Source organism: Hoplias malabaricus, chromosome 1 (assembly GCF_029633855.1).
Source record: "Hoplias malabaricus isolate fHopMal1 chromosome 1, fHopMal1.hap1, whole genome shotgun sequence".
In the NCBI taxonomy this organism is placed as follows: domain Eukaryota; kingdom Metazoa; phylum Chordata; class Actinopteri; order Characiformes; family Erythrinidae; genus Hoplias; species Hoplias malabaricus.
The window spans coordinates 67003423-67018070 of NC_089800.1; the positions used below are offsets into that span (position 1 = coordinate 67003423).

At 39.0% G+C, this 14648-nt stretch overlaps 1 protein-coding gene across 3 annotated transcripts; it reads right to left on the reverse strand.

Moving 5' to 3' along the window:
- Positions 1-59: 59 nt before the first annotated feature.
- Positions 60-14009, reverse strand: srrm1 (serine/arginine repetitive matrix 1). 3 transcript variants are annotated; one of them, XM_066671403.1, is made up of 17 exons: positions 13930-14009; positions 12903-12992; positions 12512-12634; positions 10241-10411; positions 9747-9841; positions 9369-9560; positions 8857-9054; positions 8628-8744; positions 7206-7375; positions 6606-6686; positions 5516-5602; positions 3537-3681; positions 3254-3340; positions 2103-2534; positions 1621-1837; positions 1332-1508; positions 60-1101 (listed from the first exon to the last, which is right to left on the reverse strand). In XM_066671403.1, the coding sequence occupies exons 1-17, from the start codon at positions 13948-13950 to the stop codon at positions 1090-1092; spliced, it is 2415 nt and encodes an 804-aa protein (XP_066527500.1). In that variant the 5' UTR covers positions 13951-14009; the 3' UTR covers positions 60-1089. The 3 variants fall into 3 exon arrangements, with proteins under 3 accessions (XP_066527500.1, XP_066527492.1, XP_066527508.1); XM_066671395.1 differs by having other exon boundaries at positions 78-1108; XM_066671411.1 differs by lacking the exons at positions 12512-12634; positions 12903-12992; positions 13930-14009 and adding an exon at positions 12079-12196 and having other exon boundaries at positions 88-1108.
- Positions 14010-14648: the final 639 nt, after the last annotated feature.

Genomic DNA, 14648 nt, shown 5'->3' on the forward strand with positions numbered 1-14648 from the left:
TTTTAGGGTCCTAAAGCCCCGCTAACAATTGTAGGTGAATTCCTACTATTTTGCCAACTCTGATTTTTAAAGTGGTTGTTATAGTAGCCAGGGATCACAATGTTCAAGGAGGGAGGAAAGAAAAAAAATAAAAAAAAGTTTTTATTCTCTCTTCACAACCACATTAACATCAATGTACCAAACAAGGAAACAAGGGTAGCTAGAATTTCCCTTTATCTGTAGTATAGTAAAACTGAATCCCCATCTCTCTCTCACAGCTCGCAGAATGCATTTATAAATGACACTTGTAATGAAAGCAAATCCTTCTTTTAATGTGACTTTTTCAAAGCCAGAATTTTCTGCAAGGTTCAACAACTTGAAACAAAGTTACAAAATGTGGGGCAGAGAGAAAGAAAAAGAGAAGGATGCCAACAGACACTGCTTGTTTGTTATCCTATGTCCAGAGCAACCTGCTGCAGAGCGCTCTTAGTGCTAAAAGGCCTGCCGCCAGTGGGAGGTCCCTGGGTTTTACTGTACAAATCATGCACACAGGAAAACACATTGAGGTCTGCTGCTGCTCATGCAATCTGAAACCCCACAATCCCCACTATCAAAAAATGTGCACAAGTAATATAACACCACTTCTTCAAATGATGAAGTTATGCGGGAACCAAGAAGTTGACTCAGGATGCCATTTTGGAACCTTTAAAAGCCTCTTGAATCAAAAAATATGGTTTGCAAAGGAAACTGTAGGTACAAAGGTGGGGGACGACCCCAACGCTGATACTCTTTGTATGCATGACATTTTTCTCAGTGGGCATAAAAGGAAAACAGATCATGCTGAGAAAAAAACAAAAATTATAAAAACCAGTCCAACACAAATTTGAGGGGAAAAAAAAGTAGCATTGCATCAAAAAAGAAAAATTCAATCCTAGAAGAGATTTGAACAATTTGTACATACTAAAGCAAAACCAACATCAAACAGTTTAAAATGAGGAGAAAGGCAGAAGGGGAAAGGTTTTCAGGACTGGGATGGGGACATCTGCGCTTTCCGCATGGAGCGAAGGGCTTTCTCTCTCAGGTGTTTCTCCAGGTCATCCAGACTGTCCTCTACTTCACTCTCTGATTCCTTCAAGAAAGGTAGCATTAATCAAAGTCTGCTTTGTTAAAATAATGCATGCTTGTGTCTCTAGTCTGCAACATTAAAAATTACTACAATTAGTTTACATACCCTCTTATACAATTTAAAGCAACACATGAAATAGTGTTAATAAATAATGGGTATATGGATTTAAATCTTTTATTGGAAAAATGTAAATGAAATTTCAGGGAATTAGATGTGCAAACTTCACCTTTTTTTGATCAGAATCCGCATCCCCCTCAACACGGACATTTTCCTGCCCTTCGGCGGGTGGTCCTGCAGCACTCTTCTCCTTCTTATGCTTCTTGTGTTTCTTGTGTTTCTTCTCTTTCTTGTGTTTCTTTTCCTTCTTCTTCTTCTTTTTCTTTCCACCATCTATGTCTGAGTTCTAAAGAATCGTGAAGGAGAAAAGAAAGACTTCTTTAATTCAGTCCGGTTTGGTTTCTGTTTTTAATAAGGTGACAGCACTATGACATTAAGAGGGTGAAAAAGTAGAGTACCTTATTGGGAGAGGGGCTCGGAGAGGCGCTGCTGACCTTCTTGGCTGGAGGAGGGGGAGAGCCACTTGCTGAACGTGTAGGAGATGGAGAGGGTGATGCTGTAGCTGGCCGTTTGTGAGCTGCAGGAGCAGCAGCTGAAGCAGTTGGGAAGAGAGGAGGGGAAGCTGAGCGTGAACGAGAGACTGGTCTTCTGACTGGGCGGGGGCTCTGAGAGCTTCTGTAGATGAAGAGCAAAGGAAGCGAAACTTACAGGACAGAAATTTGCCAAATTAAAACAATGCCAACTTACTGAAACAGGCCACCATCTGTCATTAATATGAACATCTGTGCCCTGGAAAGGACTTGCATACAGTAAAATATTAAATCAATTAACCATTTGATAATTATTTAAATAATTTCTAACATGACTCATTTGCAAAAAAAAAAAAAACTATTTAAATAAGAAAACATAAAAAGCCTGATGCCAATACTCAATAGTGTACCTTTGTGTTTTGCGTGGCTCTGGTGTGCGGGACACTCTGCGGATAGGTCTGTTACGAGAAGGAGACTGTTGTCGTCTCTGTGGAGAGGAGCTGGAGGCCAGATATCTGGGTTGTGGGCTGCCTGAGCCTCGTGCTGTGTGGGCTGGACCTGGTGAGGAGCGAGAGTCTCTGCCCTGTCGAGTCGCTGGTGGAAGCAAGGGGCTGCGGCGGTGTCGAGGAGGAGAGGCTGAAGGAGAACTGCGCTTTTTACCTGGGCTCCCACCACCTCTACTGCGTTTAGGAGAGCGAGAGGGCCGTCGTTTAGGGGGAGGAGAGGCAGAAATTCGTCTCTTCTGAACCGGAAGGGGAGAGGGGCTGTAGCGACGCTGTATTGGGGGAGAATAACGTCTTGGGGATGGGGAACGGCGGCGAGGAGGAGGAGGAGTCGGTGACCTGAAAAAGAAAGATTATCATGCTTGAGTCTTATGTTTTTTGGTGCCGAGTCTAGACATCTGTGATAATTATTAGAGAAGGGGGGTAAATAAAAACACATTTTGGACAATATCCGATTCAATCATTTCAAACTGTGGGCCGCTGCCCCCCTGTGGGCCTCAGTGGTATTGTAAGGGGGTCAGTGGCCAATATATTTAATTTTTTTTTTTGGTTTTGCAAAGTAAAAACATAAAACGAGACATTATGTCAATTATTTGCAAAAAAATAAACACATTTGGTGAAGTTCCTTCATTGGTGTGGCATAGTACACACCAGAGCTAGTGATGTTAATTTAAGGGAATGAAAAATTTCTGACTTGTGAGAGTTTTAGCCACCGTAAATAAATGGTCAAAAACTTTTTTGCACTGAAAAAGTCTGAGGGTGGACCATCTACAACTGAAGTGTCCACATGGAGACTGAACTCAAAGCATGCATCTAGCCCTAAAAAGGTTACGTTGCTTGTTGTGCTTGTTTCAATTTTAAATAGACAATTAAATTTTTATGTGGGCCGTGGATCACCTGGAGGTAGGGTAAGTGGGTCGCCAGTTGCAAAAGTTTGGGAACATTTGATCTAGCTCATAAAAAGCTGTTCATTTCTGTTACGTTTGTGTACATTTTCCACAAACTACTCCTTTAGAGAAACATTTAGAGAAAGTTTCTGAACGCAGAATGAGTTATACCTCCGTCTAGGAGGAGGGGACGGAGTCCTACGACGTCTGGTTGGGGAAGGGGAACGATGGCGTCGAGGTGATGGAGAACGTCTCTTTCTGTATTAGAAGATCAAGTGAACATATAATTATAAATCTATTGTAACTAAGTACACAAACAAAAACAATGTTTATTATTCGATTTAAGCACAAGTAAACTAACAGAAATGAAACAATTTTTAAATTAATATAGGCATTATTTGTTTCCTGTAATATTTATAAGAAAAGCAAACAATTGTTGCACTTGACACACTACCTTGGGGAAGGATCCCTCTGTCGTCTTCTAGGTGATACTGGTGAGTGGCTGCGCCGCCTTCTGATCTCACCGTTCCTGGCTGCAGGCCCTCTGCCAGTCCTCTTGGGTCCCTCATCCTCTGAGGATGAGGTAGAAGATCCAGTTTCTGAAAAACAGGCATTAATTACTCTATGCTTTAAGCACATTAATAGAGGGGGGGGGGGGGGGGTGTAAATAAATCTGATCACAGGATGGCACAGGTAGACATGTACACAGTGTGCACACGAGCAGAAAGAATTTGCATGTAAATTGTTCGTAAATCATTTTGTTTTGGTAAATATCCAGATTCATCAAAATGTTCGTAGTCCCAAAATGTTCGTAGATACTAACAAAATTTACACCTGCTCCTGAAAACACCTAGTGTGCGCATAATGTCGGAAAGGCACAAAGTATCATCTGACCTGGCTGAAATTTAAATAAAAGTTAAATATAATTAAAATGCACTAATTAAATAAACAATAAAACAATTTTACAAACACTGTCCTCTTCTTAATCAGCCTGTTATTTAGAACAACTTCCAGTCGCAAAAAAGCAATTGCTTGCTGAATTTGTTTTACTTGTGTAGTCAGAGAGTTGCTTTATGTGGCTTAATGTAATATAAGAGAGTTCAGGCTTTGTAACGTGTGTAATCGGCTGATGTTGCACTGCTGCTGGATTTAACAGACAGCTCTGCACCAAGAACTTTAACGTCTTTGGAGCTGATACAGATTTATGGTTTATTAGCTGAATGATGTCTCTCTCGTCAGTTCACCACCGAGATCCAATATTGCATTTTAGAACCCTGTACTGTTCCTGAACCTGTGCAAGGGCTGTCCGTTTGGCTCCATGGACACTAGAACGCTTAAAACATTAATTTAAGCCCTTGTCAATTACACTTGACGCACTGTAATTGGTGGAGGGTGTGTGCGCGCGAAAATTTTACAATCGCAGCATGCGGTCGTGCACCTATATTTTATAACATGCTTCATAAAAACTAACACATTTAAAGCAATTCTTGCAAATTAGGAACAAATCCACAGGCGTTTATAGGAGCTTGTGTCAAGAATAATACGCCTTTAGCTTCAGTGCAGTTTCCCCCAGCTTTAGCAGAATTGTGCAGGACAAAATTCAGTGAATTTGCAGTAGTGTTCAAATGCCTTATACCCCTAAAATTATAAGAATTTAAAATAATGTATCTTCTAAATTAGAGTGGTGCTTTTATAAAATGAAGTATTATTAAAAACAATATGATATTCTTTTCTAAAAGAATGTTTTGTGAGAGAATGTAAAGAATAAAGTTGTTTTCATGAAATTTTCTTGAATATGAATTATTATTATTAAATTATGAAATAAAGAGCACACTATTTTGCATAATGAAAACCTCAAATAAAACTGCAGTGCCACAAGGAGAGAAGTTAAAAGTTATACCCATACATTAACACAGAATATCACTAATAATGTTTTTATTTATGAGCACAATCTCTTACTGCTCATAGCTTCTTTTGAACAGTATGTAACTTTGTATGTAATCCGTCTAATGCCTCACTACACTTTCCCACAAGTGAGTAAATATATACAAACAAAACTAAGAAGTACAGATTTGAAAGTAAATAAAATTGATTTCTGCTCAGAAAATTTTTCTATTGCTTTTCTGTGGAGATTAAAGGCTTTTTGCTGCGGCTCCTCAGTCTGAGCGCTTCCTTATAAGGTGGTCAGCTGAAATTCATGGGCGGAGATTATGGTTATGGGATGTTCATTTCAAAGTTATGTGCACGCCCACCCAATCTGCAAACATTTGGTATTCAGTAAAATCCATGAATCTGGCAGAATGTTTCCGGGAATATCCACATTTTTGTAAAATATGCACGTGTACTCGTGTTTTTTCATGAAGCTTTCACGAAAAAAAGCAAAAAAAAAAAAAAATAAAAAAAAAAAATAATAATAATAATAATAATAACAACCTGAAGATGATTGCTGATTTTGCCTGCGATACTGTCGTCTCTGCTGGACAGAATCGGCCGCAGCACTCTTCCCCACCTTATCCTCCTCTGAAATGGAAAGCAGTGAGTAGAATATTCAGTTCCCAAGAGACAGTAGCACAAACTCCTATACACATAATGAAAAAGAATAATAAAATAAAGAAATCCAATCTTTTTGTCAAGCATTACAGGGTTTAAAGAAAAAAATAATAATAAATAAATAAATAAAAATTATTTCCAGACAGATTAGTCTTCACAGCTTTCTCAAAAACAAAATAAGAAAAATTAGGTGCAAGAGGTGAACACAGCTTCCAAAAGCCCCATGGCTCTGCTCTCAACACTTCACTCCAGGTGCATATAAATTAATTTAGTACAACTCCTGACAATTTTCCCAGATAGTACAAATGCCCCACACAAAATGCCCCAAAGCCACAGAATATGGAATCGGAATCAGAACCGCAAAAAGCAACAAGTACATACACTCTCCTGATGTTCAACCGACAATATTTAGTCACTAAAAGTGAAAGTACAGGCTTACTGGCCATGGAAGAATCAGATGATCAACTCCAGACAGTCTAGTAGTCTGTAAGTGTACAGCGCAACTCTGTTATAAAGGCACAGTTTCTACACCACCAGCCATTTCTCCCTGTTCTGTGCATCATCAGGAAATTCAGAAAAGCTGCATTTTGCCTAAATAGGCTTTTGGAAACTGAACAAGCTGAACAGTACTGCTGTATATTCCGCCACCACTGCAACCATTTGACGGAACTATCCAGTGTTTCTCTCACCAAAAATGGCAAGTAATAAGTGTGGCTTTAAAAATAAATAAATAAATAAATAAAAAACAGCCCTATTTGTTTAACACATCTTAATTTAAATTAATTCCATCATATTACGTGTTACATGTGTTACCGTCTGGGGTTTCTTTTAAGGTTCTATTTTAGGTGAAATTATCTGGTGATTTCAAAGTAATATTTTTCAAAATTTGTTGTGCTGCAAATATATTATAATTCAAGTTAGTTGATAGAATTGCACGTATTTGACCAACAACGGCACAGTATGCTAAACAAACCTGATTCTGATATATCTGATCGTCTAGGTTTGGGGGCAGGTGACGGCGATTCATTTCTTCCAGCAGCTCTACGCTTCGAACCTGAAATTCAAAACAGAAAACATGAATCTCACAATTTTGCTCTAAATTTTTAACATTAACAATGCCTGTATTAATACAATGGGCTATTTTTGCATAATATCGGAAACAGTTCCTGTTCTTATTCTCAGGGTGTTCAAGTCTAGCTTTAACCTACTGCAATACTGACTGTATAAGACTTGCACAATGAATAAGGCAAACCCAATGGCCCAGCCCTCGCACTCACAGTAATAAGACAGTAACACCCATATGCAGAAAAAAATTGATCAACGTACTAATACCTTACATTTTATTCTTAGGGATAATAAGAGTTCATGAAAAAATTTATTTATCCTATAAATCGACATGGAATTTCCTTCAACAGAAAACGCAGCAATTCTAGGAGAGAAAAGGTTAAATGTATTAGATCAATAATAAAATCCTTAAGTACCCTTGTTCTATGGAATTTTCCCCTTATTGAGAGATTAATGAAAAAGACATCATCAATAATTTTCTAATACATGCATGCCCAGCATGAACTACCTGAGGGGCTGGTGTCCAGGGTGGCTGGGCTGCGGCGTCTCCTGGATGGGCTGGAGGACGGCTCAGTGTGACGTGCCTGTTTTCTGGGTGGTGTGACAGATACCCTCTTTGCCAGTCTTTTATGGGGTGAGCGTGAAGAGGAGCTGCCAGAAGATGAACGAGAGCGCCGCCTATATAAGAAAAAAAAAAATACTGTTTTAATGCTGGAGTTTTTTTGATATGGTTTTATGGTTTGATACTTGTGGTTTGATTACAGTGTCCAAGGAGTCAAACGGACAGCTCCTACACAGGTTCAGGAACAGTACGGGGTTCTAAAATATTGCACAAATACAAAACATGGATCTGGATAATGAACTCACCAGCGAGACATAATTCAGCCAAACCTGTATCGTTTCCACAGACTTTAACGTTCTCTGTGCCGAGCGGTCTGTTAAATCCAGCAGCACAGCATCAGCCGATTACACAGGTTACAGACTTTAAACTCTAATATTGCAGTGATCCACATTAAGTAACTGACAACACAAATAAAATAATTCAGCAAGCAATTGCTTTTTGCTACTGGAAGTTGCTCTGAATAGCAGGCTGTATTAGGAAGAGGACTGTTGTGAAATTTCGTTTGATTATTAACTTATTTGTTTATTTAGTTCATGCATTTTAATTATTTTATTAACTTTTATTTAAAGTTCAGCCAGGTCAGATGATACTTTCAGCGTTTTTCCAACATACACCCAACTTTGTGTTTTCAGGAGCAGGTGTACATTTCGTTAGTACCTAGGAACATTCTTAGACTACAAACATTTAGATGAATCTGGATATTTACGAAAAAAGTGATTTACGAACAAAGTGATTGCAAATTCGTTCCGCTCGTGTTTCATGAATGACTTAGGCTAAACCCTTAAAAGTTGGGAGATGTCCAGGAACATTTAATGAGCTCTGTTAAAATATCCCTTCTGACAAAGTATGACACTAGGAAATTTTTTACATAAATAAATAAAAATTACAGATCTAATTCACAAGCTTACAGACACACATTTGGGGTTAAACTGGTCCAGAAGGATAAATGACAGCAATTCAGTACAGTCAATGGGTATAAGAAATAATAAAAATAATAATAATAAAATTACTTAATTCTTTACTGTGCTAGGGAACAACCATGTTTAAGTGATATATCAAGGAATACGCATTTCTTGGTTTTGACAGCAACATTTACCGTCAAAACTGTGGAATTTGCCAGCATATGCAAACCTACATAGATGATAAATACGTACCCAAGGTGCAACTATAAATAATTTTAGATATGATATAATGTGCTGATTATACATCAGCCTTCATTATAACATACATATGTGTTTTGTGATTATTTGTAAATGTTTTGGCACATAAAACAAGTGTTCCAAACTCCAGTTTTTCACTTGCCCATACCTGCGTGCAGGTGAGCGACTACGTCTGTGTCTGGGGGGAGGGGGCCTTCTGGGAGGGCTCCGGCGTCTGGGTGACATGCGCCTCCTCGGGCTTGGTTTGCGTCGAGGGGAGTAGGATCTGGAACGAACAAAAAAAAAAAAAAAAGTTTGTTCTGACCTTCTATAAGGTTTTCATCCATTTTTTTTAAACCTCCAGTTTAAAATCTCAAGTGGACAGATGTTGGACTCACCTAGAGCGAGACCTGTGACGACGTCGTGAGCGTGGGGAGTGAGAGCGCGAGCGGTGCCGTGTACGATCTCGTCTCCCATCTTTCTCCTTGTCTTTGTCTCTGCCTTTTGGCTTTTCATCCGTTTTTGTGATTTTCTCTGGGGATGTGTCCTTGACAGACTCAGACACAGAGTCTGGCTTCACCTCACGCACAAGGTCACTGAACAAGGAGGGTAAACATGTACTGGTCACAACCAACTCTGAAGAGTGATGTAATGTTCGAGTATTAAAAAAATATCCCAAAACACCCAGGTTTCAATAAGCAGATGAAAAAATGTCACAAGATTGCAAATATCTGCTAATGCACCCATCATCTATAAAGCTCTGCCAACAAAACCACAGACAGCAGCTTTATTTGAGAGTATTTTCTGCTAATAACATGGCTTCAAAATGTTAAATAGTACTTAAATGTTCTAACAACTGGGCAAGTTGGCTCAAACAAACTAATTTCTTGATTCTGTTTTTCACAGGTACCTGGTAGAGGAGGCCTCTTGTATCTGAGGCTCTGCTTTAGAGCTCTCTGATTGGTCAGGTTCTGGCTGAGGGTCATCTTTGTGATTGGGTGGGCTTGGAGGCGGGGACGCAACAACAGGGCTGGGTTTGCGGCGAGGGGAACGTGAGCGACTGCGTTTTCTTTCTCGCTTTGCTGGGGAACGAGACTTCCTCCTGAAATTAAAAGGTCCGAAGATTATAACAAAGGAAGAAAAACGCTGAATCTCATAAGAACAATAAAAGCAAATCAGAAATTCTGGATTCTGCAGTAATCTGTCATATGAACATTAAAGGGTTGTCCAGACAAAAACATGTTATTTATTCAGATTAGGATGAGAAGTCACTTTGAATTAAACCCACCTTTTAGGGCTCTTAGACTGAGCCCTTTCTTTGCTCTCCTTCTCTTTCCTGTCTTCATCAATCTTCTTCAGAGAAGCTAGCTTTTCCTGTTCAATCTGTCCCATCAATTACATAACACAAACACAACAATGATTTTTCTCAAACTTATAATTTGTTACGTAAGATTAGTGGGAGCACAAGAGCAAAAGCAGCTAAAGTTGCAGAGTGTAATTAATTTTTTATAACACTGTCCTAAAATAAGGTTATAGAAGGTGGGAGGACCGAGTGGTATCGTACCCTCACCCCAAAAATAAATAGTGCTGTTTCTTCTATGCTGACCCAAGAGTAGCAACAACAGGAGACATATTAAAATGATTTCATAGCTGTTATAAGGTAAAAATATTACACAGTGTTACTTTAAAACATGCAAGTCAGTTGAAGATTTGGGCATCTGCTCAATTCTGGTTATGTGCACAAGGAGAAACAAAGCAAGCAAAACTAACTATCCCCCTCACTTGTCTCTGTTTGATCTCCTCCTTCTTCTGCTCCAAGAAGGCAGATGGGATGCCAGCAATGTTCTCCTGTGCGCTGAGCAGCAGGGGCCAGAGATCCTTCATGAATTCACGAGCATTCTTTCCATTCAGAAATCCGGTCAAGTTGATCTGCATCATCTTAGCATCTGGATTCTGCAACATAGACACCAAGGACGAAAAAGGAAAAAAAAAAATAAAAGTTTCATACAGTGATGAAATGAGAAAGTATATAAGGTTGGGCTCTGAGGGCCAATCCTAACATTTATCCTCTCTAAATACCATCATGACAAATACTTTAAGAAAGGGGGGAATAAATAAGCAAACACTTTATTAGGACACAGGCATTGCTGCCTTGTGTTCAGACTCGGGTGTGACTGATGGTCCGAGTGGAATCAAGTTCATTTGAAACTAAAAGAAAACTAGAGACTAAGAGCTTCCCTCAGTTGCATGCATTAATAATTTTCTGGTCTTAAACACCAATCTCTATGTAGACAAAAACAGTCAATGAGTAAATTAAATAAATGAGACCAGAGCTTTCACTGGAAGACCCATCCCCACCTATATGTTATTTTAAAAGCTGCTCTCCCTCTATTCTCTATTGTTGTGACACAGCAACAATAAATCCACAATACAGAGTGTGTCAAAACCCCAATAAGCAAGTACAGTCCCGGTGTCTTCAGTGTGCGCTTCCTGCAGCTCTGCGGGTCGGGGAGGGGGATTGGAGCGCCCGCCACTCCTGCACAGACAGGGACGCTCCTTTGGCTTGCTTCCGCCTCCCTACTGCTTGTGACTCAACCACCTTGAGTATAATGTTATATCATTTATCTAAATTGCAAGAGACGAACAAGCAATAATGAGTACACAAGGCATGTAAAAATGGGTTTTTATTTTTTCATCAATCTAAGTCAAGAGCAGAAAGGAAAATTAAGAAGATAAACTGACCTATAAAACCTAGACTAAACGATGAGTCAAGACTATAATATTAGGTTACAGAAATAGACAATTGTTCTACTGCATTATGTACAAATTTCTCATTTTTCGTGTCAGACTGAAGGCCGCTGATTGGGATGAGACGATACCTCTCTGCAATCCTCACCACAGCAACCAAAGACTCAAGACCAACTTTAGACAATTTGTCAAAGAAAGAAGACTGACTAAAGACGATCATTTAAGTCAAACCACACTTAGAACCATTAGTAGTCTTGTTACGGTAGGATAAAATACTTTAGCAAAGATGTGCTGTGGTTTTTCACTAAAGCTCATAATATGGTGTTAAATACAATTACAGTAAAGAGGAAGTTGTCAAAGTTCAGTACTGTTCAAAAGCTTGGAATCACTCGTTTCTCTGATTTTTTTGGAATACAGGTATTTTCAAAATTAATATTCAAAGCCAAGTATTTTGTGCACACGAATACCATAAATCATTCTTCATACAGTTTTCCTAATAATTTTTTAGAATCCTTCACATCTGTGCTAGTCATTCAATACACATCTAAGATTCACTGATTCATTGTTAAATTTCTAACATATAATTTAAAATGTGTCAACATAGAGGGATAGCACCATGGTAAAGCCCCTTCAAATATAGAGCAAAATTTTAATAAGTAGTGATTCCAAACTTTGATTCTAAGATTCTGAACTTTTGAATGCTAATGCATTCATAAATATATGTCCAGAAGCACGGGTTCTCCGTTTGTGCCATAAATCCGAATTTGGGGTTTGTGTAGGAATGCTATGGCCAATTTCAACTCTGGAATAAAGAGCAAACAACTGATTAAGTTGACACGATACTAATGTCATAATCCCTGTTCATAACTCACCTCAAAACACAAAGTTCATCATGAAGGGAGAGTTGGGTTCAGTGAGACTTTGGGCTCTGGTGAGATCTAATTAGGTGTTGGTGCTATACTTCTGTTGCAAGGTATAACATCCATATTGGTTCAGGCCTTTTAAATCATAAATCACATCATCATTAGAAAAAAAGTGTTGTTCAGAAGACACGTTGTTACATATCATAGCAAGTCCATATGATTATTTTCCCATTTCTACCAGACAGAAGAGACAAAACCGTGCCTTTCACTTTCAGTTTCAGCTACAGAATTCGTTCCAAGTAAGATTCTAAGCACGTCTGACGCATTTTCACTCTTCTCCATAGCCTCTGGCATCCAGACCGAGTACAAAAGAACATCTACTGCAACCCTGTCTGCATGTAACCACACAAAGGAGCAGGAAAAAGGATTTAATGAAAGCTACCTTCTCCTCCAGCTGGTTGAAAACAAACTCTATGACGACATCGTCCTCGAAACCAAGGATTTCCGTCACTCGCTGGGTGATCCAAGGCTTGATGACCTCCAGGTTTACTTTGGTCATATCCACCTGAACGAAAAATCCAGTTAAAAGGGACTGACCAATTTCTTACAACAAGAAAATGTCATTTAAAGAAAAAAAAAACAAAAAAACAAACAAAAAAAAAAACACTTTTTTTTTTAGCTACAAGTAATCCTTAATGGGTATGAAGTCTTAAATGCAAAGATTTTTCTTGCTGCGACCACAATCAACAGGTGGCTTAACTTTACACTTAAATTTAACACTCTTTTAAACTTAAATTTAACACTTTAGCAAGAACAAGAACTGAATTACCAACCTTTTTCTCCAGACATTCTGCAAATTTCAGCTGCTTCAGCAACTTCTTGTGTTTGTTACTGAAACGATTATCTTGCTCTGCACTCGTTCCCTGCGAAGAAAAGTTCATTCATTAAATCAAACCTGTCTTGATTACTTTTATGTTCACTCATTTTACTAAAACATGCACAAATTTTGCCTTTTTTTATTACTGGGCTTTTTTAGACATAAAACACATCATATTTTATATCCTAATATATTATACGACCCCATAAATGGTACTTAAATGCTGCAACATTAGTGTGAATAAACATTTAAGGTGAAATGGAAAATTACAAGTTCACATTTCAGCCCCAACTCCCGAAACAAACCTTACTTAGAGAGGAAAATAACTAATGCAATTACTAAGCACATCTACAAATTGAAACCTCTCGTTAGAACAAATGCTGGACAAACTTAAATCCTGAGTGAAATTGTGCACATGAGTATCGTTATCTAATTTAATCTCAGCTCGCTTTATAGCCACTAAACCAGGCACCTACAGCTTCACCAGAACCTACGGTGTTTTGGACCAAGCAAGATATACTACCAAAGTGTTGGCTTTTGGGCACAAAGGTCGGGTAAAAGTAGCTAACATTACGTGAAGAAATCTTTCGTTAACGGCGAAAACATTTAAGGTGGAACGGAGAATTAGAGCCCAACGGCGAACAAACTTAAGCCTCGTAATCTTACCGTGCTTAATATTAAAATATATAAACCATTAGCTCCCATACCGCGTTAATACTGTTACCACAATTCATTATTTGGCCTCAGTACGTCGAGTAAACTAACCAATATCAGTTTATATAGGACTTATTATTCCGACTCGATCCGAGTCGTCCGCCATTTCCCTTCACGCTTAGCTTCAAGGCTAATGCTCACAGTGCGCAACACAGAGACCAAATTAATGTTTTCGTATCCTTCAGAATAACAAAACAAACTTCGCATGTGACTCTGCTCGTCAGTGATTTACACCTGAGATATTAACCCCGCCGAATAAGTGAACTTACGCGGAAAAAGCCCGCGTCCATTTCCACAGAAAGCTGCGACAAAAACCGGCCGTGAAAAAAAACGCGCTACCACTCCCCACAATCCCTCGCGCCACGGGCTGCCCTTACCAGAAGGAACTCGGGTGCGTTCCATTCGGCACGCTGGCGCCCTACGCACTTCCACTAGATAGATCACAATAGTAAGAACAGTAATTTAACTGCATTATTTTAAACATTAGTATGGCAGCAAACAACTTAATTCACTGTCATGTTATTATAGAGTAAAGGTGTTCTGAACAGAAAAAGAAGCCATACACCCACAGTGTTGTGCTGTTCTAAGACACAGAAAAGCGGACCAAGCAGTAAACTTGGGATTCTAGACGATTACACAGGTGTACAAGGAGTTACATTGATAATTAAGGATAAATCACTTTTGTGGGGCATTGGTGTACAGTGGGTGGATCTTCAGAGGAGCACCCAAATACCGCATTATATCTGTACATGCACACTGAAAGCGATTAAATCGTTCAGCATCGCTGGTGGGAGTGTCCAGAAACACGTGAGCAGGCCATTACCATTTTTCCAACTTGTAAATTAGCACCCGAACGGCAAAGTCGTGTTCACCATTGGTAAACTTGGGATTCACACGAGTTTACGAGATGTGACGTATATCGCGACCTTTTACCTCTTCCCCAGGAGAAAATGGCAAATATGCATTTGAAAAGTTTTATTATGCATGT

Bases quoted from the DNA above. Each gene is read 5' to 3' on its own strand.
- srrm1 (XM_066671395.1), bottom strand. From the start codon at position 13,950: ATGGACGCGGGCTTTTTCCGC. The intron at 1,509-1,620 runs GTACTCTACTTT...ACGATTCTTTAG, and splicing joins CGAGCCCCTCTCCCAATAAG to AACTCAGACATAGATGGTGG. The intron at 1,109-1,331 runs GTGAAGTTTGCA...CCTTTCTTGAAG, and splicing joins CGGATTCTGATCAAAAAAAG to GAATCAGAGAGTGAAGTAGA.